The 23,461-nt window shown below is 38.9% G+C and overlaps 1 protein-coding gene across 3 annotated transcripts in view; it reads right to left on the bottom strand.

Moving 5' to 3' along the window:
- LOC6039150 (protein polybromo-1) overlaps positions 1-7,509 on the bottom strand; it is a 28,263-nt gene extending 20,754 nt beyond the window's left edge. Inside the window, exons 1-6 of one of the 3 annotated variants that reach the window (XM_038266246.1) lie at positions 7,371-7,509; positions 7,129-7,265; positions 6,147-7,068; positions 5,195-6,020; positions 5,002-5,134; positions 4,824-4,829 (exon numbers count right to left, since the gene is read on the bottom strand). In XM_038266246.1, the coding sequence (XP_038122174.1) occupies positions 4,824-4,829; positions 5,002-5,134; positions 5,195-6,020; positions 6,147-7,068; positions 7,129-7,260 (2,019 nt within the window). In that variant the 5' untranslated portion in view covers positions 7,261-7,265; positions 7,371-7,509. The remainder of the gene's footprint in view (positions 1-4,823; positions 4,830-5,001; positions 5,135-5,194; positions 6,021-6,146; positions 7,069-7,128; positions 7,266-7,370) is intronic. The other 2 variants (XM_038266247.1, XM_038266248.1) reach the window with 2 other exon arrangements.
- Positions 7,510-23,461: the final 15,952 nt, after the last annotated feature.

The raw sequence follows: 23,461 nt of genomic DNA, 5'->3' as shown, positions 1-23,461 counted from the left end.
TCGTCGAACAACTGTTTGAACCCGTGTTTAAACAATTGTCTTAAACAAAGAGTTCAATGAAAAAATGAGCTTTTACAGCCGATAATTAGTTGTTTTACTGAAATTTATGTAATTTTTGAGACAAAAAATTATTTTTAGCTGAGAGAACCGTGCAAACCAAACAATTGTTCAAATCGTGCAAAACTAACAGAGTTCAAATCGAAGTTTGAAATTCAACGTGAACTTGGGTTTGTGTTCAAACATCCGCACAGAATGGAATCAGAAAAAAGTTGCTGTTTGGACGCGGGTGACAAAATTTTGACAGAAGCTCAAACACTGAACAGTTCGACCAATGACTGCTGGTAGGGGAGTTTGGGGTAATATGGACAGTGGGGGTAATTTGGACACCCCTTTAAAAATCACGTTTTCTTCAGATATAAAGTGAAAACGGCAATTTAAGTGATAAGGCTAGTACTAGTAATGGGCTAGGAGTATGGACAAACCAAAAAAGTTGGAATAGGTTAAATAGTTTTGGTATAATATGTAAAAGTTTCCAAAGGCTGGTTGGCACTGCCTTAAATTCTAATATTTGAAGGTTAGGAAATAAGGTTTTGCAGGGGTTATATGGCAACAAATTGGACATTTTTTGTTTAAGGGGGTTGCTTGGACGATGCCTGAGATATGTACGTATAAAAATTGTGCATTTTATCCATTTTTATCATCAAAAATTGCAAATTATGATAGAATATGCTATGGGGGTAATTTGGACATGCCTTGTGGGGTAATTTGGACATACCTGAAAGTCTACCTATCAGGCAACAAAAAAGTAACTTTCATGGTTGGATGAGTTTTTAAAGGGATTTAGATAAATTTAGAGGGATTTAATATGTCAAATCAATCAAAAAGGAATGTGAGCAATGAGAACTTTCACAAAATCCCTATTTTTTAATTTAGATAAATTCATTCCAATATTCGAATTGATGAAAATCTGATTACTGTACATTTGGCGTTCAACAAGACTCTAATGTTAATTGCTTTTAATTAATTTCTTTGACATTTCTAATTTGTATACTGGTTTACAATAATAATTAAGTTTGAAGGGCTACAGAATGTAAAATAAAAAAATATATATATTTTCAGGCTAATAAATTCTATATAAAGATTGATTTACATAAGCATAAACGATACCTTAATCACTAAAAACTAAACTTGTGCTTAATCCAGAATCAATGTTAAAATCATTTCAGTATTGATGATTAAATTATGTATACTACACTGATCTATTTGTTATCTTCCTATTGAATTATAGTTCTATCACAAAATCATTATTTAAATCTTTGATGAAATATTGTGAGCAAAACAACACTTCAAAATATAAAGCAATTACAAAACCAGGTTGAAGGATAAAAAACATGCCTAAAAACTCAAATGTTAGACTTATTCTTCAACATGTGTCCAAATTACCCCACAAAAGGTGTTCATATTACCCCACAAGGTATGTCCTTATTACCCCACAAGGCATGTCCAAATTACCCCATAGGGGTGTTCATATTACCCCCACACCAAAATGTGGGGGTAATTTGGACACCTTTTAGTTTTTGCGATAAAAATGGTTTTTTCATCAAAATTTATCGAAATGAATGACATTTTTCCATCAAATATGGTCTCCCTTATCCTCTGGTGTCATCCACATTCCTTTAAAATATCCATACAGCCCGTGACAGAGCAATTTCCTTAGGGTGTCCAAATTACCCCACACTCCCCTAAATATAACATTGAAGTTTTTAACAACCTGAAGCTCGGTGCAGGTAATTAACCCTCTACTGGCCAAATATTTTTTTTCGATTTTTTTTTTAAATTTTGCCCTTGTTCAGGAGGTCTTTTGTGCTACGAAAAACATGACTTCTCTTGTTTTATGTTTTTCTTGTTTCAATTTTAGTATTTTAATTTATTTTTTAACTTGTTTAGTTTATGTTTGTATTTGGTAGTTTTGGCTTTTTGTACCACCTCCTATCATTACATTTCCTATCTAATTTGTTTCATGTTTTACAGTCATTTTTTTCAATTTTTTGCTTGTTTTTCACAATTTATGTTATAAAATGGCACCCTTATCATTGAAATTGTAAAAAAATGCTTAGAGGCATGATTTTAGACTGCAAAATTACTGCATTCTTTTATATTAAAATATAGAAAATGTTAGTAAAAAGCACAGCCATAGTCACATAAAACAAGTTAAACTTCCAATCTTAAAATTATTTGAAATTTTAAGGGTTGTTCCAAAGAGTATTTCCCTTCTCTCTGGTTATTCTTTCCAATAATGCTTTTTTCAAGATCAAAAATAGGTTGAAAAATAGATTTTTGGCGATTTTTTTTTAAATCGAAGCCCGTCCAAAGCCGGGGTTTGGTTGTAGAGGGTTAAAGTCTGGCCTGTTTTCTATCGAAAATTTGGCGCCAGCAAAAACGATAGGAGTGCGTGCAATAAAGCAACAAGAAAAAAATAAAATTTTGGAAAATCTTAATCAGGGAGTAGTTTGATTCTTTAGGTGTAAATTTTGTGCCGAATCGGATAAAGTACGTAAAGATCGTAGAATTTTGTATCGGAAAAAAACAAACATTTATGCGGAGCTTTTAATTTAAAGGTAGCGTTACATGTGTCGGATCCTTGTCAAGTGTGAGATTCTTATGTAAAATTGTATGACAAACAACTGCAAAACGATCCGGGTTAACCCAGACAAGTTATTAGCGATCTAAAGAAGACGTTTTAGCATGAAAAAATGTTTTATTCGTCAACTCTAACGATACGCGACCCTTAAACCTTAACCGATCTGGATCAAAATTGGTACAGTTACTAATATTTTACCTTAAGAATCGAGCCAGGGGGTATCCCTGGTGACGATTTTTTTTTATTTTCACCCTAGTATGCAACCTACTATTCAAATTTAACTAAAATCGGCTCGCAGAACTCGAATTTAATGATTCGATTTACGAAACGATTTTTTTTTTGATCATGATACGATTTTCCGAAGGCCCATGCAAACGTAGGATAATCGAAACTTCGGATAATTGAGACTTCAGATAATCGATAATTTCTCGATCCACTATCGACAAATTAAGACTGTCGATTGAGGAAAATCTCGAGATGCGTTCGAAGCTTGTTTTAAAAAATTCAAAAGTTTGAAAATTCAAAAAAAAAAATAGTTTTGAAAATTACAATTTAAATAGTCAAATATTGTAGAAATAACAAATTTCTAAATTGAAAAATTTAAAATAATCGAATGAAAAAATAGGTTTCTGAAGAAAAAAACTAAAACATTTTATAAGTTTTCAAAATTAATTAAATATTAATATTTTTAATTATTAAAATGTTCTACATTTTTTAAATACAGTCGACTCTTTGGCTGTCAATCTTCTCGATATCAATATTGCTCTAGATGTCAATAAAGTTTTCATTCTCTTCAAGCAGCATACTTTGATTTTTGTTCTCTAATTTGATACCTCCCGCTCTCGATGGTCCCTTCAATATTGACAACGAGAGAGTCCACTGTACGTGAATTTTAGAAATGTTGCTTTTTTCAATTAAAAAAATATTTGTGAAAATGCTGTTACAAATTTCGTTCTGGATTTCTTAGAATGAGGAATTGGGTCCTAAAATGAAGCTTAAATTTCCGATATTATTGTTCACAACGATAAAGCTTATTTTTCTGAGTACTATGACACTTTGTAGGATCTCAAAGGATCTAAAATGGATTCTTAAATCAATTTTTAAAAGTTAACCACGCGGCCCTTCTTGACAGAAAAGGTCCTACTTGACAGCTTGTTCCAAGGGGACCATAGTTGATCTATCGAAAAAAATGTTGTCTCATCAATTTTTTTTTACATTAAAATAAAAAAAAAGTAATCAGAAATGGCTTTATATCGTGTTTTTTACCGCTGTGCATTAAAAATTGACCCAATTGGAGAGAAAAAAAGAACTTCAATTTTCAAAACAATCAAAATATCTGTAGAAACCTCGAGTTTTTTTTTTGAAAAGGTCCAATAAACCAAATTTCCAGTTTTTGCTTTTTGAGTGTTTTTGAAACCGCCTTGAGTCAGGGGTATTAAAAAACACCCAAAAAGCAAAAATTGAAAATTTGGTTTATTGGACCTTTTCAAAAAAAACTCCAGAAAGGAAGGTTTGCCATCACCAATAAAATAAATAAAGCTGAAATATAGTTTGAACTGCCAAAAGTGGATTAATTTTCCAAATTTTGATATTGAATTAAAATTTTGTTTATCCTTTGAAAAGAGATATTTGTTTTAACTTATACACTTTCCACCGATCTGGCAACCATGCACGCGCGGAAGCTTTTTGCATCTAAAAATAGCTCACGTAGCCAAGATATAAACCAGCGCGCCGCAGATTCTGCTTTATCGACTGTACACGATCATTCGAAATTCCTCATTTTAGAGTTATTCTCACTCAAATTTGGTCAAAAGCGAATCTACTCCGCAATGAGGAATAAAAGTGAACTTTTTTACTCAGTTTTTTGAGAACCTTTGTTTGGCGAGATTCACTCGAGTTTGAAGAATTAGCCTCGAATATGAGAAAAAAAATTGACTAAAGTTGAGTTGGTTCTTCTTGGCAGAACCAAAGTAAAAATACCTTTAAAATGAGTTATTCTAGAGTTTTACCACCACCTCTCCACCAGTAGTTTGATAAAATTTAGTGGCCAAGTTTACAACAGACAGGAGCGCCGACTGAGGCTTTAGCAAAGCCCTATTTCGCCGGAAAAAACAATCTCAAAATTTTGCATCGGCGCCCCTGACAAAAATTTGTAGTTTTTAAAACAAGTGGCAAAATTTACCTTTTTCTTTCCCCACCGGTGTTGCGGGTGTCGGTTGGGTTTCCACGAACACACACACACACACACACGCGCACATGGAGGGAAAAGAGAGGAATAAAGAAAGAAAGAAGAAATCGTTGGACCGGGGGGTGGTTTCGTTGCAACGGGGGGTTTCGAAGGAAGTGGTCTTGGTACTTACGTTCTTCGAGGGGAGCTTCATAAAGATGAACGCCAGCTGGCGGTTGGCTTTGGGTTCGCGATACTCGCGGATCGTGTCGTACAGGTGTTTGAGCTTGGCTTCCAGCGACATGCCCTTGGTTTTGGTTTTGGTGCTACGATTAAGGGGAAGTTTTGGTGGGGTGAGCGGGATTGATTGACGAACTTGGACTTACTTTTTCGGTGTGTTGGTTCGCTTGCTGATGTGGGAGAATTCCTTGAGCTTTTCGTTCAGCACCTTCTCCAGGATGTTGGCGTCGTCGTAGATCTGCGAACCCTCTTCGTTGTACTTTCTGCAGTTGGAGAACATCAACCGGTAGTCTCCGACGACGTCGTCCAGCGTTCCGTACCGGTCCGATTTGATGTTGCTTTCGATGGTGGTCATGTCGATCGGGTGCTGAATGATCTGGTAATAGTCCGGGTACAACTTCTTGGAGGGTTTCTCCACGAACAGCGCCATCGGTTGGCGTCCCCCGGTCGTGAACTCCAGCAGGTAGTCGTGCAGCGAGATGAGCTTCTTCTTGAGCGTGGCCAACGGCGAGGGACGCGACTTGACCATCGGAGTGCTGGTGGCGCCACCGGAGCCGCCGGATTGGGTTGGCGATTGCATCGGGATGACCGAGCGGGCACGGCTCTTGCGGCCGCTGGCGACTCCCTTGGCGGGGGTGGCCGCTGTCAGCGAGGACGAATCCGTGTCGTCCTCGTCGTCGCTCTCCTCCAGATCGCCGGCGTCGATCAGCTTCTGGTTGAGCAGTTTTTGCATCTTGACGGCGTCCTTGTAGATCTTGCTGCTTGGGGCGTTCGCCTTCTTCGCGTTGTCCAGCATCACGTACAGGTCGGCACTCATGTCGGTTACGTTCGCGTACAGGCCCTTCTTCAGCTTGTTCCGAATCTGGCCCATCGAGATGGGCTTCTTGATCAGGTTGTAGTACTCTGGGTGGAAACGGCGCGCCGGCAACTTCCACAGCGTCTCCCCGAGCGGTGCCCCTACGGCGTTGGGATCTGGGCGTGAGTTTTGAGTTTTGGCAAAACGAACCAAAAAGACAAAATGAACGCGGAACCAAAAAGTGTTGGAAAATAAAGATTAAACCAAACTAAAATTAAAACAAAACAACATCGAACACTCACCATTTGTATTCGCGGTGTTGTACAGCTGGTCAAACAGCTGCCACAGCGGTCCCTCGCCCTCGGTGTCCATCGAGTCGTCCAGATCGTCGTCGCTACTTTCCGCCTCTTCCTTCAACGCCGCCACCATGGCACTCAAACTAGCTCCTCGCCCCTTCCGGTTCGAACTCTTCCGCGACCGACCCGCCTCAATGTCCAACTTCCGCGCCATAAAGATCCGCTTCAGCGTCTTCGCGTCCTTGTAGATCTGCGATCCCGGCTCGTTAAACGTACAAGCGTTCTTCACGATCTGCAGCAAATCCTTCTCCATGTCGTTCAGCGTGGCGTACGCGTTCGTCTGAATCTTCACCGCGACGCACTTCAAATCGATCGGATGATCAATCACGTCGTAATAATCCGGATACAGCTTCTTCGACGGCAGCAGCTGAAACATCCGGTGCAGCTCCCGATTCTCGTCCGTCGCCGTCATCACCGAGTTGAACAGCTCCTCGTACGGATCGAACCCATCGTCCTCCGCCTCGTCATCGATCGCCATCGACTTGCGATGCCTCGTAATCTTCCGCGCGGACTTCACCTCCGTCGACCCCCCTTCCTGACCATCCTGCTCCACCAGCTTCGCCTTGTTCGCGTTAAAAACCTCCAACAGCTGGCACGCGTCCCCGTACTCGGCCGAATCCGGCTTGTAAAACGCCTTCGCATTCTTCACGATCAACTCGATGTCCCCCCGCAAATCCTCCACGTCCTCGTACGCCTCCGTCTTCAGCTTTTGCTGCACCTTCAACAAATCAATCGGATTGGCCACCACCTCGTAGTAGGACGGTTCCTGTCTCCGTTTCGGCGCCCGAATAAACGTATCGCACAGCGTCGATCCGTCCTCCTTCTTAAAGTTCCGGATCGACTCGTACAGCTGCTGGCACAGCTCCGACTGAAAAAAAAAACAAACTCAATATCAAAAAAACAAGAACAAAACCAAGAATCCTCCTACCGGATCGAGCTTCTTCTTCTTGCGGGCCGTCACCGAGGGCGCCGGGGACTGGGCCGGATTGCTGCTCTCGTCGCTGTCGTCACCGTCCTCATACCGGCTCTGGGCCGAGCTGTTGCGACGACGTTTGCTCATTTTCTCTGAAAAAACAATGAAAATCAATTTTGAGGCGTTGCTCCGTCGAGGGGCGAAACTTTGGATGCTTCAAAAACCCCCAAATAACAAATTTCAACGGGATATCTCACTTTAACTTTGTGGCAAGGGCACTGAACAACAATTTCACGATGTTTTAGCAAAGATTTGATCAAGTTTTCTTCGTAAATTTTAACAAAATTGAAGGACGCGCACACAATTTGCTTTCGCGCACTAAAACAAAATGTCAGACAGCAAGAAAAAAATTTAAAGCGACGTCGCGACGGCAGGGTTGCCAGTATTCTTTTATTGTCGATGTGCGCGATGTAAACAAATTGCTTGACGGTGCCGGCTCGAGGAGATAATTTTCTTGCAGCACAACTAGAGTCGCTTTTGAAATGGTTGAAGCGGAAGTTGAGAGAAAATTATGGGGACTAAAAATTGTGTTTTTTGTGATTAATTTGTTAAATTTTTAAATTTTATTTTAAATTTTTAAATTTTATTTTATTATTTATTATTATTTTAAATTTTTAAATTTTATTTTATCAAATTTAAGTTATATTTTGAATAATTAAAAAAGAACGCGGCTACAGACAAATAGATATTAAATTAATATTATTGATATCAGATCAGGAATCTAAATGCGATTCTAGAGTACCCAGTCACGAAATATTCTAACAGAGCTGGTTCTGCCAGAATCCTGCTAGAACGGTGGAACATTTTTGCTAGAATGCTGTAAGAATATCCAGCTTTGTGAGAACCCTGCTAGAATCCTGCTAGAACGTCGTGACTGGGTAACTGTTAGCTGAGAATAACGTAATTTAACTTTTGAAATAAATTTTTATTCAGCAAAAGCATCCAAAGCTACCTATTTCCGGCTTTCTGTGCTGCAAAGAGAAAATCTATATTTTCACGCTTTCAAAAATCGATGAAAATGGTTGAATATACGTAAACATTAGTGGTCGGACAGATCGGTCAATACATTATCAACGCATTAAAATAATTGGTCAGTATATCGACATTTCGTCAATATATTAACGAAATCCCATCATGCCTATAGGAACCTTGGTGAGTTCAAATGTCATACTCAAATAAAAACAAAACAAATTTCACCGATTTCGGTTACAGTCACGACGTCGTTCTAGAAAACCAAACGGAACCCATGGAATAAGCGGCCTGGGCGCCGTTTCGGCGCTGTTCTACATGGAAGGTGACGACCTGCTTTCACCCCCAAATCGAGGGACATAGTCTCGTTACAGTGAACCAGATCAACCAACTGCCGGATTCGGATGCGGAAACGAGATGATGGACGAGTTAGAGTGGTTTCGAGTGAGCGGAGGCCACGGGAAGTTGGACGTGCAGATTTCGGTCCGGTCGGATCGAATGCTGTTGAAGAAGCGGGACAGGAGCAAGGAAGGGTTGAACCTTGACCGAAACAATGTAAATCTTGTTGTTGGTTCCCGGAATCTTCCGACCGCCGCCGCCCGTGGCTTGGTTGGGATTGAATCTGGTACTGGCGATTGTACCGGATGCGCTTGAACGAGCGAAGCTCGCCGAGGTTGTTTAGAACCCGGAAAAGAATCTGAGGGAGGAAGTCGATTGGATTTTTTGATGTTAAACCGTCCAGCTTACTAACCTCTTCAATTGCTTCAGTTCAACCCAATGTAGGTAGTTTAATAGTTTTTATTAAAAAAATAAAACAAAGAAATATTTTCCCGCAATTTTTAAATTTAAATTTCAGTCGTTTTGAACCAAACTCCTGATTTCTTTAATATTCACTCAAATTTGATATTCAAATTAAATGCATCTTCACTAGCATCTTCATTCATTTACTGAAACTTAAATTTTATTTCTTTTGGATTTTCTTGTTAAAATGCGCCTTTTTGCAACTATGCCATTTTTGAAGACAAAAACAACAACCAAAACAAATACAAATAATTCAAAAAATCGTTGAACAAATTTGCCATCCGCAGCTCGCGGACTTCTCGAGCACCTATCTTGGCTACTCGACGGATCCCCGATGAACTTTTTCTTCGCTGAATGAACTCGAATGCTAATTTAGCTTTAGGTTTGCTACCCGCGGTGCGAAAGTTGGGGTGCAAACATGTCGGGAGCAAATCGGATGAACTCTTTTAAAATTTTGAAAATGATATTTCATAGATATACGCAATCAATTTCGACATATAATGCAAATAGAAGCATGTTCTATCATGCTAGAATATATTGTGGATTAAGCTCGTAGCTGGATTTTCTGGCATCTTCTCACGGTCATTGGAAACGGTCGTGGATAGACCTAGGGGTTCCCAGTTGAAGGGAAAAAAATCAATTTATAGAAAAATTATGGATTAAAATTTTGCATTTTTATCACTTCTCCGACATCAGAAATAACTGTTTGAACATGCTCGCAATTTTTTTATTCGGTCGGAAAAATATTATTTTTCTTGAAAAAACTTTCATTTTTAATCACATGATCACCCCTAATTCTGGCTCGATAGAGTTATCTACGTGCGCATGTATTGCGTGTACGTACACGAAAAAGATTGAGGTTAAATTTTGTACCCACCAGCAAAACAAATGGGGTGCTAGTGTGCGTGAGCTCGGGCTTAGATAACTCTATGCCGCCATCATGCGACCGCGTGCTCCGTTTGTTTGTCAACAAAGCTGCAGCTGGATGGTGAGACGAAGTGAGGGGGGAAGAGATTTTGACATTTTTATGCCCGCATCTGACCCGCCGCCTATTTCGTCGGTCACTGAGTCGCCGGTTGTTTCCAGTGACCGAGTCCAGCTAGGAACTAATTGCACAATAGTTTCATTGATTTTGATCAACAAAATGGCTAGGATTTGAAAATGAATAAATTAGATCCCCGCGATGGGCTTTATTCAGTAGCCAAATTAGCTCCCAGCGGTGCGGAAACGTGCATTAGGTACGGAGCAAAGCTAAAACTGGGGATCCAACGGATAGGTTTGCCACGCAATTAGATTTTGCGGTGGAGATGCCCTTATAATTATGAATGGAAGAAGACGTTGCGGTTGTGTCACGCTGGCCATGTTTATGAAACCTAAATGTTTGACGCGAACATGAAGACAACAAAGAAGATGAAGAACGCATTTGCTGTCAAAATTTGAAAATAAACAAACCGCGTGGTAAAAAAAAACATAATTTCATAATGTTGAAATGATTTCCATGAAAAATAACGACACGGGACGGATTTCCAAACACAAGTTCCCGAAGGACCCTATCCGCCAGAGACTGACTGTGGATAAATGCCCCGCGAAATTGCGATAAAATGGTTTTGCAAGTTAGAAGTTCAGATTTGTACGAACCACTTCGCGATGAACTTCTTGTGATTCCACAAAAGGTCGGATTCTAAACAAGCACGCGATTCCTTCGATTCCCTGTGCGAGTCGACAGCGGGAGTGGGCCAGTCCTCGGAGAAGGTTATCGAAGGATGCTCGGAAAGACCAGCTCCGCCACAATCGCCGGAATCACGGATGTTTCTGCACTTGGTCGGTTAATCCCCGCCGGAGATTGTAGCGAGTTGTTCGGAAGGATCTACAGCGGGACTCGCCAGAGATTGTAGCGAGTTGTTCGGAAGGATCTACAGCGGGACTTGGTCAGTCCCCGGTCCAGTACTACCCGGCAAATCTTCCTGGTCAATCGGAAGCCACAGTTCTCACCTTTTTTCGTAACAGATTTGCACACACAAAAAGTGATGTTTCTTGAAGATTTGGTGTAAACAAACAAACAACACCAATACTGCTACACCCACGCAGTAGTATTAGTGAAGAGCCTACGATAAACAACGTGGGCTCTTCACTAATACTACTACGTGGGCTCTTCGAGGTTTTGGTGACTGTCAAACGTTCAAGCCATTTACAGTGGTGCCAGAGGGTTGGCTAGAATACATCTTCTGATAAGTGGTCCTTGGGCCCTGGCCACCGTGACTTAGGTACAATGGGTTCCTTTAGGTCCGTGAACCAGATTGAGTTCGGTGGCCGGGACTCTCGGACAGCTCCGACCAGTTGGACATAAGGGCGTTGGCAACCGTAAATCCCGGGCATCCACAATTCTTCCGCTGATTGGCGTTTTTTCAGCTTGCTGTTTTTGCATTTATGAGAACATGGGCAGTATAAACATATGAAAGACAAAAGTTTATAGGACCTTTTCAAAAAAAAAAAAAAACTCTAGATATGATTTAAGGCAAGTAACTTCATAAGTAGCGCCGCCTACATTTCTAGAGGTTATTTTTAAAAAGGTCCTGTAAGCTATTGTGTTTCATATGGTTATAGGAACTATTTAAAAAAAAAAAAATCTAGATTTGGAACAGAGTCGTGCTGCAAAACCTCAATACACTGTTGATAAAAAAACCGGAGATTTTTTTAAAGGTCCAATCAATCAACTTTTTTATATTTTTTGCCTTTGGCTGATTTTTGAATCCTACTTTACAAAAAAAAAAGAAAACAAAAAACTCCAGTACAACAATCGGGTTGTCTCCACGGAGGACACTTTTCGGGTGGTCGAATATACGCAGAAAAATAATGATATTTGATGCAGCAAAAAAAAAAAAAGGCATAATTGGGTCCTAAAATGAGGCCTAGATTGCTGATATTATTGTATAAGGCGATAAAGCTTATTTTTTCTGCGTACAATGCCCCTTTGTCTGACCACAAAGAGTTTAAATTTTGAAAAATTAACCTCGTGGTCCTTCTTGACAGAAAAAAGTCCTACTTGACAGCTTGTTCCAAGAGGACCATATTTGATCCATTGGAAAAATTTGGAGTTTTTTTTGAAAAGGTCCAATAAACCAAATTATTAGTTTTTGCTTTTTGGGTGTTTTTGAAACCACCTTGAGTCAGGGGTATTTCCAAATTTAAAAGCTTTAAGTGCTCTTAAAACTGCTGTCCCTATTCAGACTGTAGTCCCGATTCACCCCAGATTACGGTCATGAATAATTTTTAAATGATAATAAATGGAATAAATCGTCATTTGACAACATGTTATGCTGCGTGCGAGGAAATTTCAAAGATATGTTTAAAAAAATCAAACAAAAACCAAATCTAGAGCATTGCCTTGACGTTCTCGATTACGAGATTCCTACTCGAAACTGGGTGTCCGAAGGATTGATTGTTAAGGCAATTGCAAACAAACCTCTTTTGAACCTAAGCTTTCATCCACCCCGGGATTCGAACTGACGACCTTTGGATTGTGAGTCCAACTGCCTACCAGCGACTCCACCGAGGCAGGACCCAGGGAGACGACTACACCTGGGTATGTTTAATTTATCTTAGTTGTGTTCCAAAGGTTCAATTACTTTTTTTTTCAACGTTTGGATTAAACCCAAGTCATCAATTCCTCCGAATTGAGCTTGAGTTGTGCGCTCCCTCAGGGCATACATTTAAGCACGCAGAAAAATAAGGCATATTTGAATCAACAAAACGTTTTGTTGTTTTGAAAATCATAATTTTTGTTGAATCAACGCTAAACGTCAAAGCAGCTTTTTCAAAACAACAAAAGACTTTTGTGGAATCGAGAAAATCAAGGTTTGTTTCAACGCAAAATCGGCGTTGATTATATTCAACAAAAATTTTGTTGATTCAAACCTGGTACAGGCTGATTCTACAAAACTTTTTTCTGCGTGAGTATGCAACAAGGGGGTGACTTAATTCGATTAGTTTAGTCAGCACAAAAATAAACCATAATCTACTAGAGCATTTCGGAAGCCGATCCACATGGGGTCTCCCTGCACAGTATCCACACTCTATTAGTATGCCCAGTGTGGCCGCCCCCGGAAACTCTACACGGGTCTTGTTCTGTCATGCAGGCCAATCAACAATAGAGCCGTAAAAGTTAACTGCGCAACTGCGGTTGGTTTTTCGATTTGAATTGTTATTACAATTACTTCGAGCAGGGGGGGAAGGGGGACCGTGTGGGAGGTCCCTCCCAACAGCGAGTCGCCTAACGCCGCGGCCCAGTTTAAATTATGGCCGTCAATTAATCTTCGATTTAATTAAAATTCATATCACATAATTCAGTGCGGCCGCGGGTGCTGATGCTGTCAAGCAATAAACGGTAATTGATGTGGGCAGGGCCGACGCTGCTGTTGGGACTTGTCAGGAAGTTGGCCGGTTGGAATTAATGAAGAAATTGAAGTCGCGATTGGACGCGCGATTCCGGAACACGCAGCTCGGCCGGGTGATTTTATGTCCAGATTTCACGACTTTCGGGGGCAGTGACTTTAACGCGTGCGCCGCCGACGAAACTGCAAATTTTGCATTGTTGGGCGCAAGTTAGGCGTTTTGCTGAATGAGTTCAAAATGGTCTATGTGGATCTAGGTCCTGGATTGCAGAAAAGCTAAATGTGTTCAATTTAAACCCAATGAACCATTTAAAACAATTTCCGTCACACTTTTAGAGAGCACTTATTGATGATGGGCTCCAATTATGTGAAATAACCTCTTTTCTTGGAAGGTCCACCTCAAAGCAAATTCACAGACAAATAGACATTGCTTTAAAGCATGTTAAAAAAAATTGCGGAAAACAAAAAACCGGTTTGTAAATCTGATCCTCTGTGGTTAATTCGAGTTATTTGCTGGTGACTGGGGTGAGCCTCAGAAGACGAACCCTAAATTGTCATGCATTTTCCGAAGACCTTTGGCTCAAGTGAACCTCGCAAACACCTTCATTCGAGATGCTTCGGAACACAAACAACGGAGTACGGAGGTGATAATAGCCGTAATGGTCTGCAATCATTTTATCGCCATTCTGAAAGCTCTGTTCCTTTTGCGGGCATGAATTTTTCGCTATTTTGCTTGATTTTGTTAAAATTCAACGACCTCAAATTCGATGGGAAATTTCGGGGACGCACCCCCCAGGATATTGTTCAATTCAAAATAAACCGTTCCATTGTCGTTGCGGCAGCTGAGAAAGATGTCTCAAAATTTAACCGGAACCGTTAGGTTCTGTAAATTTGAAATATAATTTTAAAGAAGGAGAATATAATAAAAATTTCGAAGCTACCGCCATCAAAAACGTTAAATTTCCCCCCAAGACTTGAAGTTTATTCTTTTCTCTCGCAAATTCTGGAGCCAAAAGCTGCCAACTCGTCGGCCCTTTATGTTAAGGGATATCGCGCGGGATGCGTGTGTACAATATGGGTTCGTCGCCGTCGTCGTCGTCGTCGTTTTTTATCAGTCTCCGGCAGCAGCAGCAACAACTCGCTGCCTCCTCCCGAAACGTGCCAACGCATGGCACATACTTTAAACAATAACATAACCTCTGAACCTTATTCAAATTGGTTTTGTATGCAAATTTTATCGGTCACATGCATAAATCATCCCCATCCAGAGGTCTGGGGCGGTCGGACCTGATTTGGGATAGGACCGTGTGCCGATGGGAGAAACAAAGGGTCCAAAATGTGGGTGTGTGTGTGTGAGTGACTTTTAAGAAAATATTTTCCGAAAATTCACACGCTGTCATAATTTACAGAGTAGAATTTTAAATGAAGATTAAATCAAAAATCTCTCAGTAAGGGTTAGTAGGAGTTGTTTAAATATTACTTTCACAGATTTTGGTAATTTTACAAGCTTACCCCGACAAACTTCGTTCTGCCTTTTTTTCGTTTGTTAACGTTTCTAGCTTGTTTGCTTATTCAGCCTCCTTTGATTAAAAATTTGATTTTACGTAACTTTTCTCTGGGTGATGAATAGAGAGAATGCGTAACCTGATTTTCGAATGATCCCACTTTGCTTAGGGGAAAGTGGGGCAAGTGTAACAAGCTAAGGAAATGCTCGATATAACCCATTAAAAAGTTAAAAAATCTGTCGGATTTTATTATAATCATCTTTTTCTAGGTCTTGAATAGAACTTTGTTAAAACAAGTTTTTAAAAAATCCAGTTTTTTTATGTAAAAAATTGATAACATTTTTTTTTTATTTTCAGTACGTTCTACTCAACTAGTGGGGCAAGACGAAAAACCCGTTGGGGCAAGAGGAACAATGCATGAAAAAACATGTTAATTTGCTAACAGTTGAACTGTTATCACTTAGATACATCAGATTAGAATGTATTTGTAAGGTTTCTTTTATTTTTAGATTAAATAGTAATATTTTACTAAAAATTTTATCGTTTTTACGAAAAAAAAAATTACATGGATGATAAATAGTAAATTTTCATAATATCACTACATTTTGTATGGACATTTTTTTTAACAATAGTTTATCAGTTTTTAAGTACTTTCATGTATTTATTTCCCAATAAAATATTTAAAAACACCCAAAAAGCAAAAACAGAAAATTTGGTTTATTGGACCTTTTTTTAAAAAAAACCCCAAATTTGTTTTATTTTGTCTAGTTTTTGGCATTTTTTGGTGGAAAATTGAGTGTGCTTTTCAAGTTTCTATCGGTTTGAAGAGGTTTTTTTATTGGTGACGAAGAACTGCGGCGAGAGTGTCATTCTGCTGAGTGTCTCAGGCTGATATTGGATTCCTGCAGCTTCCTTGTCCCACGGAATCAAACAATAAAGACAGCTTCTGGATGGATACAACCGGATCGACTCCATAAACAATTTCCATTCCTAATTATAAAAAAATACGATCTCGCCTTCAACTTTCTAAAGATTGCTTGACTTCAACTCGTCAAAAGCCACACATTTTTCATTCTCGCAAAAAAGAAACAATTTGTAATGATCGATAACAATACTCTCTACATTTGGCGAACAGTAAATTGGTTCCACATTGACAGTTAAAAATTGAGGCCGTTTTGCGAACCACTATTCAGCACTCAGCTTTTCCCATACAATCTGTAGATTTTCCAGAATCGGTTCCAGAGTGGTCAAAATTGTCACTTTTTGGCGTAAGAACCTTCCTTGGACTTATACGAACCAGGCGCAACAAAGAGCACCCACGGTGCTCAAAATACCGTTATTATGAAAAAAAATATGCACTCCGAGATTTTGGGGTCTATCGATTCCTTACACCATAGCGCATCTCTGTGCAAAAAATAAAAACATTCGCTGATGTAGTTTTCGAGATACAGCCCTTTTAAGATGTTACATCCGATTTTTAATAAGAAAACCAAAACAATCAATACAATTTCAGCACTTTAAAGAATATGCATTTCGAGATAAAGGTGTTTTTTGCTTCATATAACTGTCAAGTATCTCTGGGCCAAGTTTCAGAAGGTTTGCTGATGTAGTTCTCGAGATACAGCCATTTTAAAATGTTATTTCAGATTTTTTTAAAGAAAATCCATAAATTCAATACAATTTCAGCACTTTAAAGAATATGCATTTCGAGATAATGATGTTTTTTGCTTCATAAGACTGTCAAGTATCTCTGGACCAAGTTTCAGAAGGTTTGCTGATGTAGTTCTGAAGATACAGCCATTTTAAAATGTTATTTCCGATTTTTTTAAAGAAAATCCATAAAATCAATACAATTTCAGCACTTTAAAGAATATGCATTTCGAGATAATGATGTTTTTTGCTTCATCTGACTGACAAGTATCTCTGGGTCAAGTTTCAGAAGGTTTGCTGATGTAGTTCTCGAGATACAGCCATTTTAAAATGTTATTTCCGAATTTTTCTAAGAAAATCTATAAAATCAATACAATTTCAGCACTTTAAAGAATATGCATTTCGAGATAATGATGTTTTTTGCTTCATATGACTGTCAAGTATCTCTGGGCCAAGTTTCAGAAGGTTTGCTGATGTAGTTCTCGAGATACAGCCATTTTAAAATGTTATTTCCGATTTTTTCAAAGAAAATCCATAAAATCAATACAATTTCAGCACTTTAAAGAATATGCATTTCGAGATAAAGGTGTTTTTTGCTTCATATCACTGTCAAGTAACTCTGGGCCAAGTTTCAGAAGGTTTGCTGATGTAGTTCTGGAGATACAGCCATTTTAAAATGTTACTTCCGATTTTTTCAAAGAAAATCCATGAAATCAATTTAATTTCAGCATTTTAAAGAATATGCATTTCGAGATAATGATGTTTTTTGCTTCATATCACTGTCAAGTAACTCTGGGCCAAGTTTCAGAAGGTTTGCTGATGTAGTTCTGGAGATACAGCCATTTTAAAATGTTACTTCCGATTTTTTCAAGGAAAATCCATGAAATCAATTTAATTTCAGCATTTTAAAGAATATGCATTTCGAGATAATGATGTTTTTTGCTTCATATCACTGTCAAGTAACTCTGGGCCAAGTTTCAGAAGGTTTGCTGATGTATTATCTCGAAATGCATATTCTTTAAAGTGCTGAAATTGTATTGATTTTATGGATTTTTTTTTTGAAAAAATCGGAAATAACATTTTAAAATGGCTGTATCTCGAGAACTACATCAGCAAACCTTTTGAAACTTGGCCCAGAGTTACTTGACAGTCATATGAAGCAAAAAACATAATTATCTCGAAATGCATATTCTTTATAGTGCTGAAATTGTATTGATTTTATGGACTTTCTTTGAAAAAATCGGAAGAAACATTTTAAAATGGCTGTATCTTGAGAACTACATCAGCAAACCTTCTGAAACATGGCCCAGAGATACTTGACAGTCATATGAAGCAAAAAACATCATTATCTCGAAATGCGTATTCTATAAAGTGCTGAAATTGTATTGATTTTATGGATTTTCTTTAAAAAAATCGGAAATAACATTTTAAAATGGCTGTATCTCGAGAAATACATAAGCAAACCTTCTGAAACTTGGCCCAGAGATACTTGACAGTCTTATGAAGCAAAAAACATCATTATCTCGAAATGCATATTTTTTAAAGTGCTGAAATTGTATTAATTTTATGGATTTTCTTTGAAAAATTCGGAAATAACATTTTAAAATGGCTGTATCTCGAGAACTACATCAGCAAACCTTCTGAAACTTGGCCCAGAGATACTTGACAGTCACATGAAGCAAAAAACAACTTTATCTCGAAATGCATATTCTTTAAAGTGCTGAAATTGTATTGATTGTTTTGGTTTTCTTATTAAAAATCGGATGTAACATCTTAAAAGGGCTGTATCTCGAAAACTACATCAGCGAATGTTTTTATTTTTTGCACAGAGATGCGCTATGGTGTAAGGAATCGATAGACCCCAAAATCTCGGAGTGCATATTTTTTTTCATAATAACGGTATTTTGAGCACCGTGCGCACCTCATTCCGACGCTTCGTATTGAACTGATTCGCGTTCGAACAAAACCGCCGATTTTTTTTATATAAATAGAAGAAGAAGTTAGAAGAAGATTAACTTCACCAAAAATCATGATTTTCTGAGTTCAATATCCTACTTTCCATACGAACCATAAAAATGGTTTATGGGTTGAACTGAAAAATTCGTATGGAAAGGGAGCGGCCGTGGCTGACTGGTTACGGTGTTCGCTTTGTAAGCGAATGGTCCTGAGTTCGACGCCCATCTACATGAAAACAACTCAATTTGTAAGAAGCGACCGCGTGGTCCCGTTTGGTTGGTTGCACAAACACATACAACTGAAAAATTCGTATGAAAAGAAGGATATGGAACTCAAAAAATCATCATTTTTGGTTGGGGTGTTCCTATCCAGCCCTGTGTCGAGGGATCTGACACGCATGCAGTTCCCTGAAGTCCCCGCCAGAGGCGCTGTTAATATTGTTTGGTGCTGAAAAGACAGAATGCGTAACGTGATTTTCGAATGCTCCCTAATGCTCCCCACTAATAAAACTGCACTACAGCAGTAAACATAAACAAAGCAGAAGGCTATGTTCAAGCTCAAGCGTGACATATTTTTTGATGCTAAAATGACTTGTTTTGAAACATTTTGGATCTGTTTATGTTAGAATTCTCGATCAGAAATTTAGTGCTTCGCGCGTGTTTTGTTCATAGACTAAACGATGGGCGGCCAAAAGAGGCCTTTTTGGTTTCTACGTGACGAAAAATTGCGTCAGAATTGGATGACATTTAGTGAATCATGATGGATGTTTCGAGATTATGAGTCTTTGAAGCGCAGTTATGATATCGAAGTAAGATAATTCTACATTATGTCGCGGGTCTATTCATAGTTATTGATAATTCATCGTTAACATTTAAAAATGCGACATAAACATGCAGGAAGGTGCTGTGTCCTATCCCTCGCCTAGAACAGACCAAAATCCATGATAAAGCTGTCAGACCAAATCTGTCAGACCAAGACTGTCAGACCCAGGGGGATGCTAAAGGCTGCCATCTTGGGTGATTGAGATTGATAACGCGCACAAACTGCGCACAGTGAAAACAAAAATATTTTTTTTATTAATAATTTCATTTTTGTTATAAGAATTACTGTAGTAAAAGTCACAGTTTACACAGTAGTTGAGTTAAACGTTTCATGTGATAAAAGTACAACTTAAAATGAGGTCTTCGGCCCGATGTGTGCTTAATAATCCCTACTTTAGTAGTTTATTTTGCAAATAAATTGATAAAAATCACCTCACAAACATACACTATCTTTTAAACGAACATTGTGGTAAAATTTTACATAAAAACAATAATTACTTTATTTCCATTTTATGCCTGCAGTTTTTGTACTTTTTTTTTACAGCGAGCAGTTGCTTTGTTTTGATTCCGTAACGAACAGCTGTTCTTTTGTGCTGGAGCCGAAGTTGACATTTCCCTTTTGTTCTGGTGCCGAAGGTGACAGCTTGTGTTGGCTACGGGCGAGCTGCCTGTAGTGAGATATAGATGTCGCCCCCTGGTCAGACCAAAGAGCAAAAAGTAAACAATCTTGGTCTTCGACGTAGGTGCACACAAATCAAGAAAAGAAAATTTTAAAAAGAATTTTATTTTTCCAATTCAATAACTGGTTTTGGGCAGCAAAATTGAATGTACGCCAGAAAATGATTAAACAATGCGGCGTCCTGTACACCGACAATTAAATAAGCAGTTAGACGCCTTATTCTTTCACTTTAATTTTTTATCGCGTTTTCGGTTTACACCTGAACAATCTTGAAATTATTTATGCGGATTTGTGATTCCTCTCGTTCCATCATTCCCTTGTAAACATGGGCTTTGCGTGAGATAGAGCGCTTTCTGAAATGTTAGTGACGAATTATGCCAATCTCGATTTCAACCCTTTTCTTAAGATTAATTGACATTTAATACTTCAAAAGTTCGACGCCATCCACTTTTTTTTTATTCCAGACGAAATAAATTATTGATCGATTACAATACTTGCTGCTTATTGGGAGCATTTTGTAAACAGTAAATTGGTTCCGCTTTGACAGTTCTAAATTGAGGCCGCTTTGCGAACAGTTGTTTACGTGCTGTTTTTGAAAAGGTCGTATGAAATGAATACATACATTTTGCTCCAAAATTATCTTTTTGTTAGTTTTTACTATCTTTTGCATATATTTAAGAAATAGTTACAATTATTACGTATTTGTTTGCTGCAAAATCTCAAAATTTACAAATTCTTTTTAGAGTTGTTGATCCTCGGCTTTAATCGGGATAGAGGGTGGGGGCGAAGAATGTATGTTTAAAATCCAAACTTCTTACTGTTGTTGCGGGGTTTGAATTCCGTCGGTTGATACTTGTTTTGTGTTTACAAATATTTTACATGCAGTGGTGATGTGCCTTCTTTTGCAAGCGCTTTACCATCGGATTTTTTGCTGTGAAGATGGAATAGAATCTCAAAATAAAGTTTTGATTGCAATCCCCACCAATAAAATAAATTTCATTAAACGCTCGTTAGTCAATTTGCTAGGTAGGACTTCAAAGCCATTCCCTCTCTTCTGACAGGGGTGGGAAACACATTGAAAAAATATTCAATTATTGCGGTTTTCAACTCACCTACCCCCAAATTTGATGATTACATGTTTTGAAGCGTTTTGAACCGCCGTTTATTCCACACGTGGCACCTCTTTTCTGAAATCATTTTTCAACACAGAAGCAAACGGGCAGTCATTGCAAGATCGATTGCTAAATGGTGCGAGAGAAAAGGAGTAATAAACGATCAGATAGTGTGTAGACGAAAATAGATTTCACGCCATGACTGTTCGACGTAATTCAATTTGGAAGTCACACCCTGCTGCCCTGCTTTGACCTCCTGAGAGGTTCGGCTGAGGTTCATCGCTTCACTAGTGCCAAGTCACCGACCTCGAGCTTTCCTGCGTGACAGCGCTGCTATCAACCGGAAATCTCCGGAACGCAGCGCAGTGACGATGGTAATCTGTAGAAATAAAAAGTTATTACTATTAGTATGCCTCAATGGTAATGTGTCCCCCTCCTTGCAAAGCTCTGGTTCCCCGAACTTGAGTCAATCAGTTATTCACCAGACCCGCTGCTGAAGCGCGCCGGTAATGAGCAAATTATGCTAATGCTCGATCCCTTACTCTAGAATTGAATGTTGGCGCTATGCTTAAAAAAAAGAACAGAGAAAAATAAAAACAATGGACCGCCTACAAGTTCTGGCGAACAACGTGCGCGATTGATGAAGAACTTTACTGAATGGGTGATGATGTTCATCAACGGTGGGCACACGCGCCGGTCGGAGGAACTTCAAAGCGAAAGGTTCCGCGGTTGTGTCTAGGCGCCACGAGTTGGCCGGAACAGGGGTCGGATCTTATGGGGCACGTGCCACGAGGTGATCTTCCGGTAGCGTGCCACACGAGGTCAATGATTTGATAATGAGGAAAGGATGGGTTGATGAACAAGTTGGATTGACTTCAGGATATCCGGCGTTTAATTTCTAACTAACCTGTGAGCATTTCACCGTTAGTACATAATATTTGATTGAGGTATTCTTTACAATTTCATGAATTAAACTGTATGTAACATCTATTTTGATCAGACAACAAATTAAATGTAACTATTTCGTTGAGACTGGAGTGCTAAAGTCTTGATGGTAGTTCTAAGAATGTTCTTCAAGTGAACGATCACAAAATTCAAGCCAACTATCCAAAATTGATACTAGGTCTAAAATGGGGACATTTGCTCTATTTACATTTCTAGCAAAACAATGCCAAAGGGCCGTTGTGGGTTTGTAAACAAAGAGTGTATCCCTTTCATGCCAGATGTAAACATCCTATAGCGTGAACAGGACACACTCTTTGTTTACAAACCCACAACGGCCCTTTGGCATTGTTTTGCTTGATTTGTTTTATTAGAACTTTGGATTCCAGCAACAAACTTCAATCAGATTTTGAGACAATGCACGACTGCACAAAAAGGGTTTGTTATTGTTTTCAATGCGTGCTCTAGTTATTGTTTATTTACCTCATTCTCGAAACGTTAAAAAATTACACACGGCAAGATCATCAACTATCGTGAAAACAGGTATTGTAACCAAATAAAATTACAATTACAATTACAAAATTATATAAAATGATTGTAAAGTAATCAAAATGCAGCTTTCAATCAAATATATGCATTGAATAAATTAAAATTTCAAGCTTAATTTTACCTACAATAAATGGATTTCAAGAACAAAATCCATTCAAAGCTTTGAACATTCTTTTTTACACATTTGACATTTGCTCATTTTATTGTATGATCAGTTCCTTACTAGACTCGGTCGTTGGAAAGACCGTCGAAATAGGCGGCGGGTCAGGGGACCATCCATAAATCACGTGGACACTTTAGAAGGGGGGGGGGGGGGGAGTTTGGCGATTGTCCACGATCAAAAAAAACTTTTTTGTATGGAGAATTGTCCACGAAGGGGGGGGGGCGGTGTAACAGATTCCCAACAAAGTGTCCACGTGGTTTATGGATGGTCCCCAGATGCGGGATTGCAAATGTCAAAACCTCTCCCCCTCACTTCGTCTCATAACACAGCTGCAGCTTTGTTGACAAACAAACGAAGCACGTGGTCGCATAGGGGGATGGCGTCGCTATTTTAAGACCACGATTTTCCACTTTTTCTCCTTCGAAATCGACTATTTGATCGACTTCATTTTGGTGGGCTAGATAGGATTTTTAGAAGATGACTCAGCACTTTTCCAATTATAAAAACCAGATGGCAGCACGATGTAACGCTATAAACTAGGGATGATCATTTAATAAAAATCGAAACTTTTTTCAAGAATAGTAATATTTTGCCAACATGATAAAAAATTAGCAAGAATGTATTTTTGATGTTTGAGAAGTGATGTAAGACCAAAATTGCCAACCATCATGTTTCTTTGAATTGTACTTTGCACACCATTTGGGCATCCCTAGGCCTAACCACGACCGTTTCCAACGGGGGGGATGGCAA

Source organism: Culex quinquefasciatus, chromosome 3 (assembly GCF_015732765.1).
Source record: "Culex quinquefasciatus strain JHB chromosome 3, VPISU_Cqui_1.0_pri_paternal, whole genome shotgun sequence".
Classification (NCBI taxonomy): Eukaryota; Metazoa; Arthropoda; class Insecta; order Diptera; family Culicidae; genus Culex; species Culex quinquefasciatus.
This window is presented reverse-complemented; position numbering and strand designations above follow the sequence as displayed.